General features: G+C 37.8%; 1 protein-coding gene across 8 annotated transcripts in view; it reads left to right on the top strand.

The window, feature by feature from the left end:
• Window position 1: 1 nt before the first annotated feature.
• Window positions 2–25,930, top strand: part of CABCOCO1 (ciliary associated calcium binding coiled-coil 1) — a 76,896-nt gene continuing 50,967 nt past the window's right edge. For 5 of the 8 annotated variants that reach the window (XM_040071752.1, XM_040071754.2, XM_040071757.1 and 2 more), the window contains exons 1-6: window positions 11–29; window positions 648–752; window positions 6,940–7,052; window positions 9,931–10,100; window positions 13,133–13,283; window positions 17,436–17,508. In XM_040071752.1, the coding sequence (XP_039927686.1) occupies window positions 12–29; window positions 648–752; window positions 6,940–7,052; window positions 9,931–10,100; window positions 13,133–13,283; window positions 17,436–17,508 (630 nt within the window). In that variant the 5' untranslated portion in view covers window position 11. Of the gene's footprint in view, window positions 30–647; window positions 753–6,939; window positions 7,053–9,183; window positions 9,296–9,930; window positions 10,101–13,132; window positions 13,284–17,435; window positions 17,509–25,930 lie in introns of those variants that run through there. The other 3 variants (XM_040071755.2, XM_040071753.1, XM_040071756.1) reach the window with 3 other exon arrangements.

The raw sequence follows: 25,930 nt of genomic DNA, 5'->3' as shown, positions 1-25,930 counted from the left end.
GGCGGGCGGTCATGGCGGAGAGTGTGGAGGTACCGGCCGGGATGGGAGAGGTGCACCCCTGCCGGGACTGGGGTGTTCTGTGTTAAATTGTCCGTGCTGAGCTGCAGCCAGAGGGGTCTGGAGTATCTCGCTTGTGGCGAGAGGCTGCGGTAGCTGGACTTGTTTAGTCTGGAGGAAATTGGGGGGGGGGGGGGAGGTGCTCATCAATATATTTAAATGTTTCTGAGGTCAGGAGGATGATGCCAGTCTCTTTTCAGTAGTGCCCGGTGACAGGATGAGGAGCAAAGGCCATAAACCACAACAGAGGAATTTCCACCTGAGTATGAGAAAGAACTTCTCAGTTCAGAGCACTGCACTGGGTTGTTCAAGGAGGTTGTGAATTCTCCCTCTCTGGAGAGGGAGACATTCCAAACCCACCTGGACACATTCCTGCTCCCAGTAACCCTGTCTCGGTTGGGGGATGGACTGTATTACCTCCAGAGGTCCCTGCCAACCCTAATTACTCTGCGATTTTGTGTAGAAAAAAGCATGGTGTTAAAAACGCTCTCTGTGTGTGTGTGTATATATATATATACACCCGTGTATATATATATATATATATAAGACTTATATATAAGACTACACCCGTGTCACTGTCGTCACCCCAGGCAGCCCAATGGAGAGACAGTGGCAAGGCAGTTCCTCCAGCAGAGGCTGCGGAGCCTGCGCTGGCACAGCCCAGCGGGGTCTGTCCCTCACCCGAGCTGCTGCTGGTGAGTGCCTCGTCCCCCTCTGACCTCCCACTGCCTTGTAGGTTTCACCCAGTTGTGGACACTCCTTTATAAATGTATGGTTATTTCTTGGTGTTGGGTTTGTGTGGTAAGGCTTTGGTAGCAGGGAGCTACAGGAGTGGTTTTTATAAAAAACTGCTGGAAGCTTTTCCCATGTCCATGAGGCAATGCCAGCCAGCTCCAGGACAGGCCCATGGTCGGCCAAGGCTGACCTCACCAGAGACAGGGGGACATCACTGAGATAACAGATTTGGGAGGGGTAAGAAGGGAGCCATACAACAGTAAATGGAAGAGGGGGTGAGGATACCGGGGAGTGGACAGTCCTGCAAACACCAAGGCCGGCAGAGGAGAGGTGCTCCAGGAGGTGCTCCAGGTGCCAGAGCAGAATCCCCTGCAGCCCATGGTGATGCAGCTGTGCCCCTGGGGCCCATGGAGGTCACGGTGGAGGAGACACCCACGTTGGAGTAGTTCATGAAAGACTCCCTCATGGGAGGGACCCTGTGCCGGAACAGGGTTAGAGTGTGAGGAGTCTTCCCGTGAGGAGGCAGCAGGGTCAGACACAATGTGATGAAATGACTGCAAGGGCTCTACCCTATTCCCCTGTGCTCTTGGACAAGGAGGTAAAGAAAACTGGGAGTGAAGTTGAGCCTGGGAAGAGAGGAAGGGTGGATAAAAGGTGTTTTGAAATGTAGTTTTTATTTTGCATTATTCTACTCTGATTTTATTGGTAATTAATTGTTTTTCTGCCCAAGCTGAGACTCTTTTGCTTGTGACAGTAATTAGTCAGTGACATTTCCCTGTCCTCATTTTTCCCCACAAGCCTTTTGTTATGTTTCCTCTCCCCTGTTCAGCTGAGGAGGGAGCTCACAGAGAGGCCATGGTCAGCTCCTGGCACCCAGCCTGGCTCAAACCACCATAGTTAGCTTTTTTGTGGTGGTAGGAGTCTCCTAATTTTTGATTGTTGAGGGAAAGGCTTGTGGTTTCCTTTCAAAGAGCACTGGGGGAGCGGAAGCAAGCTTACACTTTCCTTCCAGCAATATCACAGTCATATTTCTCACCTTGCATTGCTGAAGTGCTCTGAAGGATTTTACAAATCCACAGTGTTTGCATTAATATTTGCTTTGTTTACTTGTCTTTGTCCCACTCCCTGTTTTTTTCCTGTTTCGTTTTTTGACTTGGTTGACAGAGGTGTGGTTTCTGACAGGCAACTCATCTCATGCTGCATGTCAGGAGATAGAAGAATAAAATTTATTCCTCCCAAGAATGTATGAGGTGTTGCATCAACTCAGAATTTCTCCCTCAAGCCTGTCTATGTAGTTGTAGCTTCTGCGAGATAATTTCCTTCTGGTTGAGCTGCTTTGTTGTCTCCACTGGCCGAGAAGTTGCTGTGATTTTTGTGGTAGTGATTAAGGGCCTTCAGCCAGTGTCACGGTTGTGTCTGTGTCAGTACAAAATATCTTATCGTTTAGGTTTCTTTAAATAAATAAACAAACCCTCTTCCACGTGAAATGTCTTATTAAGTCTTCTAAATGCTTTATGAAAAACATAAACATCTTTTCGCAGCGCGCTCCGTTAGTGCTCTCTGTAAATATTTTGGCAGTTGGAGCAGCGTAACACTGGGGTAATGCAGTCAGATCACAGTAAAAGGATACAGGGTGTGCTCTATGGGAAACGACGGGCTGTCAAAAATATATCGTACATCTGTTTGAAATGTACCACTGAAATTTTTGTAGTTTTTACTTCACGGCTTTATAAAAAGAATCTTTAGAGGAATTCACGGAACTTTTTTTTTTTCCACGTGTTTTCTGTTTCTTATGTATTGAAGTTTGTTCTACACATAGTAGCTTACCTTTGTGATATTTCTGTCTATCCTTTATGATTTATTTTTATTGGAAACCCTGTGGAATTGTGTTTTTATGAATCACATTCTGTAGTCTAGTTTTGGCTGAAGGTAGCTTAGCATGGTCCTTATGTAAGGTGTAGAAAACACTGAATTCTGGCAGTTTTTTAATATAATTTCTTACATTTTGAGACAATTTCCTTTTGATGTAAATTGAATATTTTTATAGTTGTTCCAACTTTCAGCAGAAGGTCTATTAGAAAATCTGAACACTGATCTTAGGAAGTCTTGCTGCTGCTTTATTTTTAACCACATTTTTTCTCGTAAGTGGTCTGCAGCTGTGAAAACATCACCAAAATTTATTGTCATCATGCATTTGGTCAACCATAAATCTTGGTATTTGGACTGAAATTTTTGAAATACATTTTGTTATTAAAAGGACACTATAATGCTTATAATGGTCCTTGAAAGCTTTCTTTGCCTATAGGTTTTGTCTTTTGCGTTTGATACATCTGCATATTTCCCTTCTGAAGGGAGTTGAAACTAGCACTGCTATTTCTGTTTCCTTATTGGTTGAAGACAAAAGAAATGTTTATGGCTAAAAATAGCAACTATTGATTTTAACTTCCCATTATGGGAGCAGACAAGTGGGGCCTTTTAAAAACAAACAAGAACAGTGAATGTGTTTCTGTTTCTGCCTTAACTCTTTATGTAGAAAGCTTCAGGTTTTTCTGCTGCTGCTGAAACATTTGACAGCTTGATAGCGAAATGTGTATAATAACACAAATAACAGCATGTGTTGCTGGTGTAGTTTGGTTGGGTTTTTTTCATTCCCACTTTGATTAAAGTTGTAATTGATACACAACACTTCCAGGGTACATCTGCACTGCTGTCAGCTGAGGCAGAGTAGCTGAGCTTGCTTTACATGAGCTACTGGACACTTGAGCCCAGTCTGATTTCCCTGGTAGAGTGAGGAGAGCAGGACCATGGGTTCGTTATGCTTTGAGTATTTGCTGCAGTTGACGGGATTTGGTTAGCTGTTCCTTTGCGTGTATATTTTTGGAGGCCATGATTTTGCAAAGCATGGTGGTGTATTGTCAAACAAATGCAGATGCTATCTTCAACCGCTGCAGAGGGCTCGTCCCAAAGGACAAGCTTACTTTTCTTCAGGAATGCTGGTGCTTGTTTCCATCTCTGTGTTTCGAGGTTTGGCTGCTCTGGAAAGGCCCTCACCAAAACTGCAGGTAGTGGGGCTTTTTTCCTAGCCAGGGTGACTCAGTACAGGTCTGGGTTTTGAGAGCTCTTCCCCACCCCATAAACACAGAGGTTTTTTGTAATTTGCTGTTTAACTGTATCACTCTGCTGCTGCTGTTTCCTGCTTCATGGTGGTTTGTGAACATTGGCTGAGAGATTTAGGAAGATCTTACTCTTTTGTTTTAGGATGTCTGGTTTGGTATTTTGATTTGATGCTGTTAACAAGGGATGCCCACAGCACTTGGAGTAATGTATTGAGCGGCCAGAAACATATTATGCGTTCAGAACAGCTAAAAATCCTTCAAAGGAAAATAAACAGTAACAGTTCTCTAATAGCAGCCTAAATAGGCTATCTACTGCTGGGAATGGGCATTGGTGGGATCGGTTTCAGGAGGTTTTTTCCTGACACATGAAGACAGCGTTACTAGAATTAACTCACCTTGGATTACCTCAGTCATTCACTGCAGTTAACACTAAAATGAACAGTAAATTCTTTGACACCGGTGAATGCATATAAAAATAACCTCCCTATATTTTCAGTGGTTAAAGACAGCAATCAAGAGACAAAAGTAATCAGTCAAAATAATTGCAAGCTTTTAGTCAGGTGTGTGCGTAGGTTCAGCCCAAGTAGAAACTGTCCATAAACACAGGATTGTTTAAATGATTTATAGATCTTCAATACTTTCTTAAATTGCAGAAATATTGCTGATTTACATTTTTTTTAAATCATGTGCTTTTTCTCCTGTAGTTCCTCATCTGTCATCTGTAACAGTATTTCTTCTTATCTGGTACCTGTGCTTGTTATAGTGGACAGTGGTGCCCCAACGCCATCCTCATCATAAGCATTAACAAAACCAGTAATACATTGGTGGGAACGTTGCTGCTGGGAGTGTTGTTCCCGGCTGCAGGTGATGAAATGGTTCTTGGGAAGCATTCACCTTGCCCAGTAAACTGTTGTGCTTTGATGTGCAGATTCCAGAGCTGTGTCTACGACACTGACTTACAGCAGCTGCCTATCTCTTCAGTTCAAACTGCAACTTGTAAAATATTAGCATTTGCTTTACTAACAGTTACCCCCAGTAAGATGATGACTGATTGACTGGTAATATGTAATTTATATACTAGTGGTCCCTATAAACACTAAAGTATTCTATGTATTGAATGTTCTCAGAGAAAGTGAGGGAGGAACATTAATTCAGTTTCCAAAACATCAATATCAGTTATTCGTGTTATTCAGCTCTCACAGCTTCTAAAGCATCTCATGTTCAACAGGTTTCTAACACCACTTCAGGAAAGCATTTATATATTTTCTCTTTATTGAAATATGTTGTTCAATAATTGTATAACATTAGCATGTAGAGCTATTGTTTTTTCCCTGCAGCTTCAATTATAGCAGCATTACTGACTGTTGGAGTATTTTTTTATTATTATTATGCTGTGTAAATTACTGCTAATAAATGCAAACTAACATCATGCTTTTAAATATGTGAAGGAAGCCTTTGTTTATTCCATTCCTGTTCTGATGAGACATTGTATTTGAGACTGACAGGTTTACAGTTGGGAACAATATTTTTTCTTACTGAAGTATATGTGAAAGTACTCCAGTACTTCATTAAAGAGGGGAAGAATAGTCTGTCCACTGAATGAATGTTCTTTGTTGCTCTCAGTCTTGTTTTGTCCCTCCTGACTGTGGTTCTTCAGCTAGTCTTGGATTTCAGTACATCTTGTGTCTCGGCAGCAGCAGGGGGAGTAGTGTAGCTTTATTTGGGGGCTCTCCTTGACCGGCGCTGGAGGGAGCTGGTATCAGCTCAGGCTCAAGAATCAGCGTGTCAGGAATTCTGCTTCGCTCTCCCTGTATGAACTGGAAGCAGGATTCTACTAGCTTTGCCTTGCTGCACCTCTCTAAACCGCAGGTCCTGCAGATGCTGAGTGTCCCCGCTACAAGAAAATTGTGACGGGTGTTGGTGTGGTCAGGTCAGGCCAGGCAGGCTCCCAGCAGGAAGGCATTTTGGGACTGGTTCAGCTGCTTGAGCAGAGCTGGGCCAGCACCCAGTGCCCAGCAGGGCCTTTTCCTGTTTGGTCTTAAAGCCTGCAAGGATGGAGATTCCTCTGCTTTTCTGGGTTACCCATTCTAATGCTGAAATATTTTCATAGTGAAGTATTTTCCCTTCTGATGCCCCACTGTGGATCCCTTTCACCTGGAGCCTGTCTCATGACGACTGTCCCTTGTTTCTCTGCTGTGCACCTCTCTGAAGGGGCTGCCTCATCTCACACCTCACTTTGTCATGTACATATTCTCTTGTGAAACAGTTTTAAGGGATGTTTTTCTACTTTTTTTTTTTTTTTTTTTTTTTTTTTTTTTTTTTTTTTTTGCATTTCATAAATTTCTTACTGAAATTTCTTTTTTTTTGTCTATGACAACACAAAATAAAATATCGTCAAATATTCCTATTTTTTCTAAGACCATTGCATTGTTAGTTCATGCTCAGTTTGTTATCCCCTAAAGCATGTACATCCTTCCTAGTAGTGTCAGATCCTTGTGTATCGTTCTGTTGCAACAAACATCTTGGACTTTTGTTTGGCTAGGGGAAGGAGAGAGTGTAGACAGTAAATTTGAAAATGCAATCAAGTACATGGTGGAGAGCAAATAGCATAGTAATATGTGTGTATTCTCATAATAAGTTTAGGAGAAAGTTAATTTTAAAATTTAATTATTGTGCAATGCAGTATCATGTTGGTCAAATTTAGATTCATGGATTCTTTTGCACCTTTAAATCTGTGTTGGTTTTACTTTTGCAAGTTAATTTAATCTTGTGCAACAGATAATATGTCACTGTGTTCCCATATGAATTTATGATAAAAATACTATGTTCCATGAATCTGCCCAGCTTTTCTCTAGTGAGAATGTGTTAATGTATTGTGTTACTGCCATATAATTACAGTTGTCTTACATTTTTGGCATTTGTTGAATTAATCCCTTGCATAGCTCCTCATTATAAAAATATTATTTAGATAAGTTACTGACATAATAAAATAAACATTTTTAAAGTTACATTCCTATATGTGTGTATGCAGGCTGAAGACCGGGATCAGGATGACAGAGGTGGAAAGAAGATTGCTAATAGGACATTTCTTTCTCTTTCCCAAATTACTGCCTTGTCAGAAGAAAATCTGGAAGGAGTTGAAAAGTAAGTAGCAATGACAACAGTGCCTGTATAATAGTGAAATAAAAATTGTAGACTTTTTGTTAGATTTCTTTTGTGATGGTTATGTTGTTAGTGTTTAATTGTTCAGTTAAATCACTGATATTTAATATTATTCACAAAAGATGGAAGAAATGCTTTTGATCTCAGATCCAGTCTGGTTTACTGTTTTTCCTATATCTCTTGATTTTGCTTAGACTCCTTTTTTTCCACTCATATTTCACCTTGTTGTGGTTTCTGAAGTTGCAATAGCTTTAAATGGCCTGTAAACAAAATACTAAGATGTAAATAAGAACAGGCCGATACTGAGCTTTTTTAGTTTTAAGTCTCACTGGGTAACTTTTTTTTTGCTAAAACATTCAAGATTCTGTACTGTAACGTGAGTTACAAAAAAAAATCCAAAAGGTCTTAAAAGTTCAGCAAGGGATGGAAAGCTTAAGAAGGCATTAGTAGGTCGCCATTACGGTGCACTGGGGAAATAGGAGGCAGCCAAAGACTTCTGATGTCAGGCTGTCTTTGTCTTTCCTGTACCAACACTCTCCCTTGTTATTAGTGTTTAATAGCAGCTAAATTTAGGAGGCCAGGAGTTCAACCTGAGACTCCAGATTTATATTTGAAAGGTGGGACTTTTCAGAAGTGCAAGAATTATGTAGGAGCGCTTGTGTCTGCCAGCAGGTTCTTAGGGAATTGAAAGCCAAAGGGCTGGGCCGCTGGTCCAGTTTGGGAAGGAAGAGGTGGGGGTATATAAAATCCAGCTTTGTTCCTCTGAGTAGGTAACTGTTTAATAGAGATTAAAATATTCCTGAAACATATTCTGTTCTTCTTATTTGTCACTATTCTAGGGAGCAAAGGCCTTTCTGGGATTTTTTTAAGAAAACTGGAAAGAAAATTTGCTACCATCAAATAATAATACAAAAATTGTTTCCTTTTCTGTTTTCTCTTGCACAATAGGCCTCTTTATATTTAGAGGAGACTGAAGTCTGCAACTCACAGAGATTAAAATGTGATTAACGACACAATTCTTTGTGCAACTTTCTCATTACGATTAAAAAAAAAAGCATTGAAAGATCTTATGTTCTTTTAGTCTCAGCTGATCACATATGTATTTATATATACTCACTCTAGAAGGGGAATGTGTGGTATATACTGCATCTGACTGGAAGGAGCATAGGTACAGGGTATTTTATGCACACTAAGCAGTTCAGCAGAAACATTAAAATTTTGTTTACCACAGTGAATTTTGTCTGTTTACAAGAGCAGTTTGAGGGCTACGGCTAAGGATAGTAAATCAGAATAGATCTGATTCATTATGAGAGATTTGATGTCCAGCATTCCCATCTATCAGGGAGTTTTGTACTGCTGTCCATCTTTGTAAGACTTGAGCCCTCTGAAGAAAGAAAAAGCAGGGAAGGTAACTAGGAAATCTAAATGCCCCATCATTTCAGTCACGTACAGATCCGTTGTCAGTGACAGGCCCTACAGAATATTGAAAAGATGAGCACTCGCATTGTTAGCAGAATCAGAGAAAATCTAAATCCCTGAGAAACTCTGATTATGAAAACACAGAGTTGGCAGAAGCTTCAGAGGGAGAGGATATGGACTGTTTCAAACCTTGGAAAGTTCAGCTGGCCGTGTTCCACTTCTATTTCAGGACACAGTTAAGTGTTTTTAACCGACTTGCATGTGTGCAGCCGTACAAATTTGTCATGCAGAACAAAGGACTACATGTTTTAAACAAAAGTGATTGGATTATATGCTTTACTCTGTTAGCTATTGAGGCTTTAATTAAAGAAAGAAACTCATCTCATTTGGCAGTGTACCTGTACTGTGTCGGTGAAACCCCTGAAAATCTAACGGCTGCTGTCAGTAGGTCTGGGGTTAATGTCCTTCGTAGGAAGGAGTGAGAAGGCAGCAGGGCTTAGAAAGACCTTGCTTTTTTACAGGGGACTAGAAACTGTGATCACTGGCACCTGTGTCCTCAGCTGTAGTTAAGAAGCCAAGGATTGCTTTAATGTAAATCCTAACTACCTGAGACATGGCTGAAGTTATACTGGAAGAAGTGAAACCAAGTCCTAGTCCCAGTCCCCTCTCTCCATGTGGAAAAAAGCACAGAGTTATTATAAAAGATGTAACTAATTCTGTGTTTGGACAGAGTGGACATAAATGTGTCAGCAACAGTATGGCCTCCTACGAGGGAGTGTATTTTTTCATAAATTTTGCAAGTTAAAGTGAGTGGAAGAATTTTCATCGTGTGCCAGTAAAACAGGATAAGGCTCTTTTTAAATGTTTTGACCATTATGGAAGTACAATTTAAGCTTCTAAATATTTTAGCTACTTTCAGTAATTATATTATTTACATTCATTTTCAAATGGAATTTTTTTTCAGAGGCCACATGAAAAATAATCTTGAAATGGAAACACGATCTTATTAGTACTGTAAAACTATCTAAATCAGAGTGAAATCCTGATAGTGGAAAGTGGAGACTAGTTGTGTCATTTCAGCCCACAAACCAATTCCTGATGAAATGCTCTTTTTTCCTCTGGAATTTGCAATGTATTTCTCTTTGGTTTTGTAATGCTCTCTCTTTTGTTTTTCTGTTAGTCATATCTTAACACTTCAATAGTGCCTGCTGCAATGTGCAGGTAATTGTTTACTTTTTGATATGTCTTCTGATCATAAATGTTATCTAGGAATTGAGATAGCTAAATTCAAGAAATTATGTACGTATGCACATATGAATAATATAGCAACTAATGTTATAGGTAACATTATAGATATAATTGCATGCAGACTAAGTAAGACTTTGGAATCTGTACTTTATTTTTTAATTTCATTATTTTACTCTGCAATTTATTTTTTTAGGAAGATGGAAGAATTTCTGAATCTTACACAACTAAAGACATCTTTCAAAGAATCTGTTTTACTAGATTATTATACTGCAGGATTTTGGTGGGCTAAAGAAATGAACTTCAGCCTTATCCAGCTCTCAGGATTCATGGATCTATTAAATTTTGCCTTGGAGAACCTCAGTGGTAAGTATAATTAAGAATTGTAAAATAAATATCTGAAGTGGAAGGCAAGAATGTTTCCCAGTCATTTTAATAAAGTGATATTTAATTACAAGTAATTTTGAAATTATTTATTTTCCTCTCGAATGTTTGTATGTTAGACCTTGTGCCTGAAATTAATTCTTACTGGCAGATCTCAAGTCTTTTGAGTAGCATATTCCTCATTCTTTGTTTGTACAGTACGTGGTACAAATGGACCAGGTCCTGAAGACACCTTTTCTTTGCTGTGGTAAAAGAAGTAAAAATTACAGTAGAATGAGAGTGAGGAACTCCTAAATTTCAATTCCAGATTTCTCAGTGACTGACTCACTATAGCCTTGGGCACATTTCTGTGCTGCTCGAGATATTCAGTACATCCTGCAGCATTACAGCAGGTGAATTATATTTTTTTTATCCTTGGAGGTCAACTCTCAGCTTTCTATATGGCAAATGCTGCACTTCTGGCACAGAATATAGGTTAACTAAGGACTGGTGAGGGAAGTAAACTGGCATTGCTGCTAAAGATGAAAAATGGCGATGAAAGGACCGTAGCTCCTGTGGCTTTCCTTCCTGTGGAGGAGATTTGCCACAAAGCATGAAGCTCGGTCTAGTGGGAATGAAATAGCCAGAAAAAAATGGTAGCACTGTCCTCTAAAATCTTCTTTGTCAGAGATTCTAATTCTTGCTTAACATTCACTTTGAAGGTGATTATGTTGAGAAAAGTCCATCCCAGAGGAAGAGTGAAAGGACTCAGCAGTTTCATTCAAAATAGAAAGCGAATATTTAAAATCAAGGCCATAATAATTATTATACTCTTTCACTGTAATTTAGTTCAAGGGCCTTTCTGGCTTGGAATTTTGACAAAATACGTACGTGCTTTATGATCATTGGAATTCCAGTTGTCCTTCCTGTCTCCAATGAGAAAGTATCTTAACATATGCTAACTATATTACTATAACAATGGAGCAGAATGGAAACCCGTCAGAAATTAGTTTTATGAGACCATGTAATACATGTGTACACGACAGGCTGGTAGCACAACCAGTTATTAAAGCTGACTGATGTTTTTCAGGAATGTCAGCTTGCATTAAGCGTTGCCAAACTTTTAACTCTTTAAGCTGAAATGTTCCATGGCCCTGTCTGCTTTTGATGAATTTTTATATATAAAATTGCAGCTGAAGCAGTTCAGTAAGCTGGCAGACAGAGGCTGTGAGAAAAATAACCTATTTTGTGTATTTTTTTTTAAATTTTTTTTTTAACAGGTCTAATGCCCCGGTGTTTTGAGGTAAAGATAAAGGTTTGGCAAGCAAATGTGAACTTTCTTTTTGCTGTCCTGTGAAAATACATTTAGATTTGGCTAAGATATATATGGTTTTTAGAGAAAGAAAATGTAGTTTTTAAATGCTTGCAGGAAACTTCTTATATTTGCTTCACAGCCCAGGGCTGAGATGAATTTTCTTGTAATTACCAAACATTTCAACTAAAAGCAAAATTCTAATGTCTTCTGTATTTATGACCCTTTCTTTTCTTTTCCCTGCACTGGCCCCAGTCAGCCTGGAGAATTAAGCTGACTTGGTCATAATAGCAAGAGTAGCATTGAGCAGGAAGAATGGATTTAGAGAAGGAGGGTAGTAGAAATGCATTTAAGGCTGGTAAAGCAGCAAGGAAAACTGGAGGCCTTGCTTGATGGGGAGTCAGAATGAGTTACATGATTTGAATTCTCTTCTGTCCATTGAGGGTAAAGTGCTCCTTACCTCCGAGAAGTGCTGCATGAGTGTTCCTGAGACAGGTGGTTGGGACTGAAAATCAGGTGTGCAGAAGAAAGAGAAAATTTGGATGAGTTGGCAACAGACTCAGGGCCTGAGTGATCCTGTTATGTGCCTTTACTTCCCTACAAAGGGTGATATTTCTGCTTCTGATGCTTTTCCTCATTTCCTATGGCTTCTATTTCCTCTGCGTTCTCTGCGTTTCTTTCTTGTCCCTTCCCATCTGATTATTTATATTGTGCTGCCTCTCTTTCTGAAAAGTGAGGTAAAATTTTCAAGCCTTTGATTACTGTACCACTAAAGGGCCAAACTATAAAAGAACAGAAGTCTTCTAAGTGTTTTAACTTGTTTTCTGTGAAAAACCCCAAAAAACAACAAAACCAAGGTATGTATCAGTAGAGACATAAAATGATGAGGAAAATCTATTTCACCACTAGTGGATATTGCCCCTTTTTTTCTTTCCGTAGATTTTTGTAGACATAAAAGGAAAAAATGAATTGTATTTGAAGCTTTTTTTTTTAACTTCCCGTGGTTCTAGTGATGGCAGACACTGTGTGCAAATCAGAAAGATGAATCCTTTCTTTTCATAGGTTCAGCAAGCACTGATACATTTCAGATTGTCCTCTTTGTCAGGACAGTTATCAAAGAGAATTTAAATTATAATTCCAACCTGTTTTGGCATTTTGTTTTGAGTTCCAGGGTAAAAATGTAAAGTAATTTTCTGGTTTGGAAGGATGCAAAAATGTCTCCAAGTTTGATGATGCATCCAGGGTCTTATGCATATTCGTGTTCAATCTATTATGACTGTAAGTACTTTAAAATGTTCACCCTTTTTAATATCTGTTCCTGTATTAATGGCTTATGTTGCAAGGGGCATGGTCAGAACAATAATCTTTTACAATTCATAAGCAGTAGGCTATTTTAAAGAAAAACATGCTCTGTCTCTCAAATTTGCATATTAATTTGCCTGTGGTTCTCTCAGCATAGGTAAGAGGTAGTGTCTTGAACACCCATTATTGTGATCCTTCCGTTGTGGAGGCAGAGTGGTGGTTTTGTGGTGGAATTTTAATGGACTCTTTATTGATGAGACTAATGGCCATAGAAGCATTTGACTGCTGATGGTTTTTAAGTTTTTAAGTGATAGGTCATAACTAAAACTTGAAGAAGTCTTATAATTAAGATGGGCCAAAAAACCTTGTCCCACCTTGTCCCGTTTATACATGGGTTTTGGTTTTTGGGATTGCTTTGCAGGCAAACGTATGACCTTGGGAGATAATTTAAAAGAACTTGAAAGAGCAATGACTGGAATAAGAGAAACTGAGTCAGAAGAAAGATCAGTCTTTGACCCGAATTCATTCAGCATTGAGCAAGCGAAAGCAATCATTGACTACTTGGTTACCAGGTACTTATTTCTACAGAATCTGTTCTTATTTCAGTAATCTAATATAGTGGGGAAATGACTGATAAACTAACAGGAACAACAACATCAACAATTTTATTATTATTACTATTATTACACTACTACTACTATTATTAGTATTGTGCTGTTATTTTACTGGATATCTTCCTACTGTGCCAACATACTGCAAACACCATACTTTAAATCATGAAAAAGAAGAGAGAATGTGCAAGGAGCAGTAAAGATCTGGCCTCAGATGTCAAAGGCCAGAAAATAAATCTAAATCGGAAGTCTATCAAAAGGTAAGATTATGCTGAAAATATTCCTTTTGGATTTTGTTTCAAGTGATAAAAGAAGAAAGAGTGGTGTGTGGACAATATTCTTGTTTTGCTTTTAAAGGCTGCTTTTAGATTCTATCTGAATAAAGTTGTAGATGTTGTTTATCTTGTTTAGTTCTTATCTAGAGTCTGTTACTCTAAGTATTTATCTGGCCTTGAGAGTTATAGTGGAGTGAAGTGATTTAAACTTTTGTACTTACAGAGTTAAGGTTGCGATCATATAGGAGTCATAAAAACGTTGCATTTCAAAATCAGCAAAAATCCAGTATGTACGTGAAAAGGTTTTGTGACGAGTCTCAGCTTTTAAACAGAGACACAGAAAGAGATGCAAACAGCAGTAAATTTGGTATTTATTTGAGAAAAATACTGCATCTGATAGCAGCAGTAATGCCCCTGTATAAAGTTTTTACTGTATAGTAATATGTACCCACCTTCTTCCACTGGAATGCTGTGGTTAAGGCAGTGGCTCTACTGACATACCCCTGTTCACAGTATATGATGGACAGAATGGTTCTCAAGCTGTTTAACCATCCATGAATGTCAGGGGCAAGGAGATGGAAAATGAATGAGTTACTCCTGTAGTGTATGCTCATCCACTGAACTGCACCTGTAACCCTTCAGCCCATTTTCTGACCCAGGAGGGGGTGATGGAGGGTGGGGGGGATTTGTGGCAGATAGGCATTAAAATTGAGTAAGATGACGACTGATCCGTATGTAGATTTGTTGGGAAATTTCTGACTGTTCTTTAGGAAAAGTTTTATACAGTAAAGGGGGGGGGGGGGGTTTAGAGTGTTTTCCTGAATGCAGAAAAGTATTTTCTCTTGAAGAAAGGCAAGATACTAGGGTAGCTATTAGCCTTCCAGTTTAGAGTACTTGGATTCAGATGGGGATTTAAACCTATTGCAGGCAATTTCTCTTACCACTGGGCTATAAAATGTCTCTTTCTCCTGCTCTCTGATTTTTTTCTTTTGTTTCTTTTTCATGGAAAATGTAAAACACTTAAGGTTCTTCCCATAACAAATGGGAACATCTCTTTAAATCTCAAATTTCTGTAGTCAAGGCAAACTAATGTCCTGCCAAGTACTAGCCCTAAACTAAAAGGAAACTTGGCATTTAAGATGTCTCAACTCCTTTTACTTCTGTCTTCCTGTCTGTCTTTTATGTATTTATATGGAACAAATGTTCTTTCCAAATAGCATGTCTATAGCTCTTGTGTAAATTATCCATTGAGAGATATCTTGTCCATAAAGTAATTCCTTCGCAGTCTGAAGAATTTCATCCAAGAGATTAGGTGCTCCATCCTACTTCCACGAAAGTATTAGCTGGGCAGGAATACTATTGAGCTGCAAACCTTTTGCAGCAGAATGGTATTTGAGCCACCAGATATGTGGTTATATGTCTAAACTGCTCAATTTATTACAAGTGTGTGCTGTGGCGACGTCATGGACGTACACGCATACACTGAAATGCATCTTATGTGTCCAGTTTGTGCAATCCATTATTTCAGTCACTGGAATATTTTTTTTTCCAAATAAGGATGGAATTGGCACACTTAAATGAGTGTACTTTAAACTTTATGAACTCAGAAATAGGTTAAGTTTTATTACAATTCAAATTAATGTATTAGTTCAATACATTCTTTCTTGTTTAATTTTAAATTATAAGGCGGCAGCTTTTTTCCTACCCAAGACAGTATGACACGTTGTAGTTCAGATCACATTTTTACAGATGAGCTGTAGACCCACGGGATTTATAATGGAAACAGGGACAAATTATTAACCACATTGGCACAAACTGTGCAGCAGCTACAATGACACCTTCAGGTCTGGTGGAAGGTGACAGTTATCATCTTTTTATCTTGTCTCCTTGGGCAAACACACATCAACATAGCTCCTGACATTTTCTTTTCAGGAAGCAGTGGAGCTGGGGAAATATGTCATCGTTAATCACCTTCAGATTCTCATATGACATCATAAGAGGGCCTATTCTTACCAGTATTACTTACACAAGTAAAATTATTTCTGTGTAATTGCTAGAAACACTGGTATGGAATTTTTAAATTGTTCACAGCAAATAGAAACGAAAAGGGATATTTTGTATAATATCTGATAGAAGAAAGAGAACAACACTATTTTTTCTAAATAAATGCTGTTGTCTAATTTATGTAATTTTATTTAAAAAGCATTAAATGGAGGAATTTTTTACTTCATACAGGATTAGGGGTGCCAGGTTGAACAGAGATCAATTGAAAAATAAAGACATTAAATTCAGAAATGCTAAAAATAACTACTTATATGTTTGGGTATATATTTTAAATTATACATACCTGTAACATAGTCCATAAAGAATATCATAACACATTTAGGGGGGAAGGGAAAGAAAACAACTGACTTTTAGGTGCTGTAAATTTGGCTTATTTCCAAAGCACTAGGATAAGAGAACAAATTTGAAATACTAATTTCTGCCAATCCAATTGGCAGGATATATGTCTTATTTCCTGTGTGTCTGTGATCTTCATAAAATATTTTTTGTCTTTTTTCAAATAATCCCTGTTAGAATTTTACCAAATGACAGGTGTGTATGAAAGGGGACATATATTTACATAAATCGTGTGAGTCATTTCCAGGTTAAGTCCTGAACTCTCCTTAAACATAATTTCTGTGTCTCCACTGAAACATGTCAGGAATTCTTTGGTGAAGTGCTGCAATAAAAGTGTACTTAAATGAAATTGCAAATACTGTAAGAACCTAATTAATTGCCTGTGTGCTTTGGGTTTGGGGGAGGGCAGCCTCTCTTACGTGGGCCTTGGCAGTACCAAGCCAAAGGTACCGCTGCCCCAGCTGCTGGGTCTCCCAGGAAAAGAACCTGTGTCCTGTCCCTAGGCAGAAAGCACTGGAACCAGTTACAGATGTTCCCTGCAAATATTGCTGTGCCTTTCGCAGATACAGCTGGTAGGAGATAAATTCTTGGAATCATTCTTCAACCTGGACTTGCTATGAAATCACAGAGCAGTGTTTTAAGTCATGTGTCAAAATGACGTGACAGCAGCCAGGAGTTCGGTATCATGATTGTAAGAGAAGAACTAATTGTAACAGATGGACTGTGACAAACAAAACTTTTGGCTAAACAAATGCTATATCATTGATCATTAGAAAAGGAAACAAAGAAAATTATTTAAAACATGTAAAATGGAAAACCATATGTGTTTTAAGGAAGATAAATGTTTTAGTCCGTTGACAAAGTCTATTTAAGGTTACTTTTGTTGTATTATGCAAAACTGCTGTGTGTTAAGCTAGGTTTTTTTAATTTTTTTCTTTGAGGAAAGAAATACCCCACTGATTTTACGAAGTGACCTTGAGAGAATAAATACTTGTATTCTTTATTGTTTTGGTGTTCCATGATCAAACTTTCTCCCTGTACTGGCAGCCCATCCCAGAATCTGAAAGCTGATTTGGCTTTGTTTCCTTTTTGTCTGCTATTGCTGATAATAGAGGCATAAGTATCCTGGTGATAAGTGTTTCAGGAATTACTTTTTTCAGAGTAGAACTTTGTCTTCTCAAAGTTCAATTTCATAAGGACTAAGTGGATGTATTTTTAAGTACAGCATTGTGTTTTTTACAGCCATCTGATAATAAATCCTGCAAACTAAATAGGCTGCTTGTTGTATCTGAAGTTAAACAACTGTTTCTTTTTAAAATTTGGAATGTTACCATGCTGGAGGGTAACTCTTAGTTTAACAAAACTTGTAATATTGTTATCTTTCCAAAAACTTACAGCTGTGATTGTCTGTATTATCTTTTTTTTTTTTTTTTTCCAGCTTATTTAAGCACTATAAAGCATATGAGTACCTCTTCCACAGTCGTAGAGAGGAACCTGTGATAAGTAATGAGGTGAGTCATTTGTATAGATGGAACTCATTATGCAGAGTTACTTAACGAGTGCACCATGGCATATGTTTTATATTGCTCAAAGCAACTTCATGTCAACATCCCAACATTACTAACGTAAAGCAGCTGATTAAAGAGCGTGAGTTAAGATGTTTTGATCCTCATATTCAAAATTAATTTGGGATTTCAAAAAAGTGTAAATGCATTGCTTGGTTAAGTTGTTAGTTGTGTTAAATCAGGAACACTTTTGTGTAGGTATTTGTAAGGTGATGCATGTAATTTGAATTAGCAACGTGAGTCTGACTTTGCTTTAAAATCAGCAGTCAAAATCAGGAAATGTTGTACCATGCCTAGTGTGACCCCAGCCCTAATGGAGATGTTTGCATGTGTATGTACAGAGTTTTGTTTCTGCTGTAGCCGCCAAGAGTTAATTATACTGACTATAAAGAAAGAATATATAAAGAAAGAATATATAAAGAAAGAAGCAAGCTAGAAACTGAGCATTTTGAAAGAGTTCAGTTAACAATAGTGAATTTGCTTCACAGTGAGCTTTGTCGTGTGTTCTAACTTACGTGTGAAAAAGTACATAAGAAAATGTGTTGATGCAGAATGTGACCTTTAATCAAATGGACAGGTTCAGTTAATCAAATAAATCTTCCTTTAGCCTGACTGTGCTTTTTGAGGATATATGTTATAATACATTAAAAATTATTTGCATTTTTAAGTTTGTATTAGGAGCCAGCTGATTGCCTAGAGAGGCACAGTAGTGTAATATTCTTAATGGTACTTATATTTTAGCTTATCAGTACACAATGAAGTTAAAATTAGTGCACTGGAAATATTCCTTTATGCTTTCAGCTTGTATTTTGATTCTGGTGATGTGGGATAATTGCTTTCCATGTTGTTTTTTAGTAGCCATACTATTAAAATGGCTTTTCTTGACATGGATGCAAATATCTAGAAATTATTCTTGTCATTTACAAGGTGGGTTAAAATTCCAACTGTGATGAAATAGGTGACAAAACTGTCAATACAAAGGTAGAGCAGATCTTCAGATTACTGTGTTAGGGTGGAGGTTTTATATTAGGTAATTAGATCAATGGGTGGTTAGCACTTCTTAATTGGTAAAATCGATTTTAATGAGGCTTTGATTAAGTAATTCTTGCATAAACTTGACTCATGAATCTTAGAAGGTTTTAGACTAGCTTAAAAGAAATGCGTTTGTGTTTTCTGAAGTCTCATTTCTGGGTGGGTGAGATCATGCCCTGTCCCAGCTGCAGGACAGGTGCTGCCCTGGGCAGGCTCTGCTGGGGAGCACCAGCTCTGCTGAGGGTACCAGCACCTCTGGTAGAAATGGATTTCAGGGAGTGACTTGGATGGTGATTTCATCCAAGCAACAAGTGCCATCTGCAGCTACAACTGTCACAAAACCCTGCATGGACAATCTTTTGCTCTAACTCCTTTTTGGCCTTTTCTTACCTATGGTGCCACATCACTTTAATCCATCTGTTTTGTATTCTGAGCTCCATGGCAGAGAGCTTTTAATTTGTCCCAACTACACTCCAACACCCAAGAAAATCAATACTTATATTCTGTTAGAGTTCATTTTGATAGGGTGATGCATTGTTCTTCAATAAGTAAAAGTTTAAGGTATTGAAGCTGCACATACAAATTTATGGCATTATTTGCACTTGCTTTATGTGTTAAAATGTGAGGAGAGGTGAACTCAGCATAGACTTCTTTTGCTGTAACTTTGTTTTGTTTAGAGATTCTTATGCATAAAAGAGACCATTACTTCTCTTTTGCAGTCCCTTAGATGAACAGAGTTTTTTGGGCTGCCTTGGTTTGGTGTGTGTGGCTGTGGCAGGAGCACACCTGTGGTCGCTTGCTCTGCAGTGCATTTGCTTAGGGAACAGGAGATCAGCGGGGAATTCATATGCTGAAAGTAGATAGTAAATCTGTGCTGAAAGTTTGGCTGCTGCCTTGTTATGTAGGCCAACATCTTACCAAAAGGAAAAAAATTTAAAAAAAAAGGCCACTGCAGACACACCACAGCCCAAAGCTGTATGTGATCCTGACTAAGCTGAGTGTAAATAAAATAATGTCTAAAAAGCTTTCCTTTAGCTTCAGCAATAAAAGCCTCTTCTTTTGGAATAGGACACTGTAAATTGTTATAGCCAGATTTGCCTAAATAACAAGAACCACAGTGTTCCAAGAGCTTAACTACAGCATTATCTCCTTTTGCAAATGAACACTTTGAGACGAGTCAGTGAAATGACTTGCTTCAATGGAATTGATTTGCTTCCACTGAAATGGCTGTAGCTCAGCAAGTATGCGTGCTAAAGATTTACCTACGGAATAAAAGCCCAGCAGCCTCAGGAGAAGATCTGCTTCTTTAAAAGGGATGCAGCTACAACAAATAAAAGCTGTGCTCAGTGTTGTAATGGATATCCTTTTAGGGAAGCCACAGTGTGTATTTTCCAGAGAAATCTTACAGCGATGGGTTGTAAAGTCATTGGAATTTTTTTTTTTTTCTCTAGCACAGGCAATTATACAGTGTTCTCAATCAAGTTTCCTTTTTCATCTTTCACTGCAGTTATTTCCAAATGACCCTATCATTTCCTGTGTAGAATAAAATCAGACAAGAAGAGGGAAATGACTCAAAACTCAGATTATGCATACAATATCTGTGGTCATGCCACTTAACAAAATCTAAGTTATTTAAATGTAGCACATAATTAGTGGAGCTTCACAGTCTGATTAATATTCTGCATTTGATGCAGCTAGCATAATAAAGCCACCTCTGTAAAACACAGACAGTGTTCAAGTCTTAAAAAAGGTAACAAATGCCAGGCTAATTTAAATTTTTTTTTCTTTTTTTTTGCATTGGCTAAAGCCTTTAAACATCAAACTGCCTGAGGTGATTATATTGCCTAGGAAAAAAAAAGGTTAAAACAGAAAGACATAAATGCTTGGTTAGATGATAAAACACACATCACACTTCTAACCTACTTTGACAGTATTTAAAATTTAAAACTTGCCTTTCTAGCTATCAAATCCCTTAGTTCTCCTTCATTCCAGATCTACAAAGACCTATATGTTATATATGCATGAATACCTGTTAGAAAACATGACAGTACAAGGAATTGCTGAGAAGTGTTGCTATTGCCAAGTAAATTAATTGCTTTTTTTCCCTGTTAATATTATGAGCAGTTCCCCCCATTTTGAATGAATACAGAAGAAGCTGTGCTTTGGCTGTTTTGTGGTGTTAATTCAAAATAAAATGCATGTAGTGCTACCATACCAGAGTTCCTCAGGAATATTGCTGTTAAAGATACTGGTTTTTTCCCTCTGCCTGTTCTGGACATTTTGCTCTCTAGCTGTGATTTAGTACATCTATATTAGCTCGCAATTTCAAGGAAAGCAAAAGGAGTACAGACTAAATCTTGATGTGCAGGGATTCAATGGAGCACTTCCTATTAACACGTCAGACCTTATAACAAAGGTTTAAATTGTTAATGCATGAATTGTGTAGAAGTTTTTATTCTTTTTGATTTTGACATTTAGTTAATTTATTTTGCTTTGATAGGATGATATATTACAACATATCTTGCAAATTTTTTTTCTTTCTCTTTACAGATTGTAGCTTATACTGCAGTTCTTGTTTTTTGCTGCTCTCTGTTGTGTATTTTTGGATGGTATGACGCTAAGGTCTTTTGGGATTATGTCTGCTTTGAAACATTTCCTAATAAAAATAATGTGGTTGGTAAATCTAGTTTTATTCCTAGTTGCTTTAGCCTGCCTGATGGAGTAATCTGCTGTTTTATGGCCCAGATGACTAGCTAAGTTTGACTTCTTGAAATAGTAGTGTACAATGTAATTTTCTTTAGAGATGTCATAGTGGGTCAGGTTGCAATAAAAATATCGAAGATTAAATTTAATGGCAGTGCAGATTCAGTATTAGAGTAGTCACTAGATATCATCCTCTGTACTTAGAATTCCAAATTAGTTTCCATTAATGCTTTCATTCCATGTATTCCTTTACCTTCTGAAGCATTAAGCTTTCGGTCTGTGTCTGGTCCTTATCCAGTTGTGGGTTGGGTTGGGATTTTTTTTAAGTTTGAACAAAATCTCTTCTTTGTTTGAATTTAAGGAGGTGGATAGGAAGAATATGCTTTCTGAAAGCTAATAAAGCTTTTTTTTTTCTTTTGATGGCAAAGCCCTAAAGTCTGTGACTTGACTTTGATATGTAATCCTCATTAGGTGTTGCATATTTAGACTGGTTAATCAATCATTGTTTAAACAAATTTGCTTCATGATCTCTTGAGAACTGCATTTTAGAGATGTATGAAACCAGAACGTTTCCATAAGCATATCAGTTCACATTGCAGAAACTCATTCCCTAGCTAATGGAGTTCTTTTCAAAGCCTGGAGGTTTCAGATATTTTTAGTCCCTAAAAACCAGTGAGCTGATTTTTTTGTAGCTTTGTTTTCTAAATATCACCATGGCAAAGACATCAAGAAGAGCATAGGACTGGAAGGGATGTCTTCAATTGTCAGCTCTCATGCTGCTTTCTTGTAATTCATAATCCTCTTCAGAAACCCATCAAACTCCAGTTTAAAGAGTTAACTTTTTTTTTTTTTTTTGTCTTTGCTCCTTCGGTTCGGAAGTTCCCTGATGCCTGGTTTCTGTAATTGTTATAAAACTTCAATTTTGATCTGAGTGTATTCATGACAAGCTTATGTGCATTTGTCCTTGTGCCAATTTGTGCCAGTACTGACCTTTAGCTCTTGTTCCATCCCCAGTGTTTATTTTTCTAGTGTATAAAGAGACAGCATTCTTATTGTCATCCTTCAGTCAGCTCGGCTAGACAAGCCAGCCTTCTCTAATCTTTGCTGTAAGTGTAGGTTTTGATACACATGTGCTTGCATCCATACCAGCCTCTTGTCATCCTGTTGGCCTTCTTCTATAATTGTTCCATTTTAAATCAGTTCTGATAGAACATAAGTGACCAAACTGACATAATATTGTTGCTGAGATAAAAGCAAGGCCTTGGAAAATATCAATAGTGCTTTCTTTTCCTCTGCTGGGAATAGCCCACATGATAGGTCCTAGAAGCACATTTTATACCTGTATCATGTGGCTATCTCATTGTGTATCTGCTATTCTAGTTCTCCTTTTTTATTGTGTTTTCTAGCTGAGGTACTCCCAATGCACTGTAGGCTTTAAAAAAAAAAAAAAGTCCCCACAATGTCACCTCCCAATTTGTCTTTGAATACAAGAGTGAATATACTTCAAGGGCGTTCAGTCCCATCTGTATGGTATTCCTGCCCACTCATAAATTGGTCTTGTCTCTCACTTTGCTTTTGTCTAGAAAATTATTTATTTGATAAACTATGAAATCAGTCTGGCATCACGTATCTTTGATAAACTGATGTTGTGTTACATTCCATTTCTCTTTCATTTCCATGCTCTTATTTATTTTTTTTTCCTTCACAACATATTCCTCAAGCCTTTACTGCTATGATGATCAAAACTACAGCTTCAGGAGTAGGTTCATTATTTTCTGATCATGGATGTTTAAAACTGGTACTTGATCTTTTGATGTCTGAGGGGAAATTTTTGATGTCCGTTACCGAAGTGTGCTGTACCCGAGCCCGGATTACTGAAGTAAGCAGCTGGAGAGCCAGTGGGTTTTTGACAAAATTCACAGGTATCCAGCCCTTTGATCTTGAGGCTTTCTCTGGCTGTAACCAGAGATCTTGAAGGACTTGTGATTAGTCTGAATGAAAAGTGGAGTCTCTTGGAATTGTATGCAGTACTACTTCAAATATTTAAGCATCTGTTGTCTAGTAGAAACAACCTTTGTTTTCTAAAGATTGTGTTGGTATACTCATTTGTCAGTAGGGGAGCTACACTGACCTTTAGCAGTTATGTTTCCGTGTAGGCCACAGTCTGATGGTCTTCTAATGCAGTTTTAACATTCCTGAGTTTTGGTAGCTGAACTGCTCTGGCCTAAAAGCTGCTGAGAGCTCCAGAGAGCTGGAGGGATTCATAAGCCTGTGCTGAGTACTTTTACAATGCTTTAGAGAATGATTAAGAAAACATTTTTTAAGTTATTTTCTTAGGAAACATCAAATACAAAACAAGCCTGCTTTTTAACTCAGTAACATGCGTGAAGTCACGAAAGAAAAGAATTCAGGCAGGACAAGTGCCAAATAGCTGACATGGGCTGAGCACCACGGTTCTGACCCAGCCAGCGTTTCAACAAGCGCCTCTTTTTAACAAATTGGGAACTTTAATTTCAATGGACCTATTCACATACACAGAATTAAACTGAAAAGTGACTGGGGTCACTTTGTTCAGCACCCTAGAGGATGAAAAGCTAAAGATACCAGAGAAAAAGAAAAAAATTGAGGCTCATGATCATTTTTTAGTTCAGTTGTACAGTTGACAAAGCATCACAGTTTTTGACTGTATGATATAACAGAGAGGGAAAAAACCTTGAATTCTTGGCAGGAAAACATTTCTGGAACTATGCGGGAATTAATATATACACAGATGTGCTCTATGAGTTTTTTTAAATTATTTATTTAGAACGTGGCTTGATTTCCACTTTCTGTGTTTGTATATATATAAACATACATAGTAGTGATAAGAGCAGTAATGGCTTGTTTATTTGCTGGAATGCAGGTCAGCTAGGAATTGTAGGCTTTGACTGGAAGGATAGTCAGTGCATTAATGACAGCCTGTTTCTGCTATTCATCAGAATGTTCTATGACCCAAATGATGAAGTGCTCTATCAGAGGACTACAGCACGTTTAAAAATGGTTATCAATCAAGATGTAAATTTTAATAGAAGACACTGAGACTGGCAGAAATGTATTGACTTGGAGAAATTTTATAGTGGTTAAGCAAAGTAACTGAAGGCAGACTATATAGGATACAAATTTTGGTTTACTTTTCTGGTATTCCAGAATAGCTCACTCTGTTGATGCCCTTTTGGAATTCTACTTGTTTAACTTGACCAGCATGAAAAAAAAAGTACTTGGAGCTGAGCAAAGAACAGTAATTTTGTTTCACAGCAGAATCTGAGAATTTTACAGTTTGATTTAATTCCAGTTTGAAACAAAAAAATAAACACTTAACAGAATTGCTATTCTTACATGTCTGTGTTTAAGCTCCCTGACACAAATGCAGTGCTTTTGAAGACCATTTCAGAGCCCCAGCTCCATCCTCGTGCCATACAGTGTAATTGGCTCTGCTGGAGCAAGACCCACATGATCAAGGGGTCCTCAGCTTGCCATAGGGTATATTGCTGGGAAGACAGGAATTGAGAAAACAGGATTCTTTATCAGCCAGCGTGGCAAACCATTGGAAGGGCTTTGTACATAAGCTGGTGAGAGCCAGGTAGGCTGCTGCTAGCACATTGGCAGAAAGCTATTTGCACAGTAACTCAACTTTAAGTTCAAGGAACATAACTTGAAAGGAATCCGCCAAAAAAAAAAAAAGAGACACATTTTATTTTGAGCCCAGTGCATTATGTCTGCTGCAGAACAATGCTATTTTCAGTGTTCAGCTCTTCCATGTAATGTAGCAGGGATCAAGCAGTTATTCAAGAATGTGCCACATTTTGTTTATATTTTGCTGGTTCAAATTTAGCTGCCCTTTTTAAAAGTTGTTTGCCAGCAGGTACCATTTTGGTGCCTGTACAGTTTGACTTACTGGAGACTGCTTTTCCAGAGCAGCTGTCCAATTTCCGAGATTTCCTGCATAATTTTTGGTAATTAGCAGACAGAGATCCATGACCTTATACTACAATTAACAGGAGTTTTGTATGCATTACCTTTATCCGCAGCTTTTCATCGTCTTGAAAATGAAATTGTATTTATAAGAGTATCTGTGGAATGGGCAAGTGATGTGATATTTCATGGGAATGTATCCCCACAAGTGAATATTTATGTATCAAATTCATATATCTTGTGACCTTATGTAATGAATAACATGTTGACCTTATTCATATAAATAAATAGCATGACATTTCCTTACTATGATGATTTATAATGAATATACATTTTAATAAATTTTCATCCGCTTAGTTGATGTTATGAGGACAAATGTAATCCAAGTCTAAATAACAGACAAGTTTTACAATCCTTTAAAGTTCCTTTTTAAAATGCACCAGAAAGTTTGTATGTCTTCTAATTCCACCTTGAATTTTACAGCTTGTCATAAGATACAACATGAAGTATTTTTACTGAACATTGAATCTGATGTATTTGAATATTTAATTTTTGAAACATTATTTTGATTTTCTAGAAATATGCTAAGCTCAGCAAAATGTGGTGTTACTCATTAGAAGGCTAAGTTTTATAGGATGTCTGGTTGGAATGCGAGGTAACTTATATTGCTACTTAGGTTTAC

Source organism: Hirundo rustica, chromosome 8 (assembly GCF_015227805.2).
Source record: "Hirundo rustica isolate bHirRus1 chromosome 8, bHirRus1.pri.v3, whole genome shotgun sequence".
In the NCBI taxonomy this organism is placed as follows: Eukaryota; Metazoa; Chordata; class Aves; order Passeriformes; family Hirundinidae; genus Hirundo; species Hirundo rustica.
The sequence above is the reverse complement of the archived record's forward strand: the minus strand, read 5'-3'. Positions and strand labels throughout refer to the sequence as shown.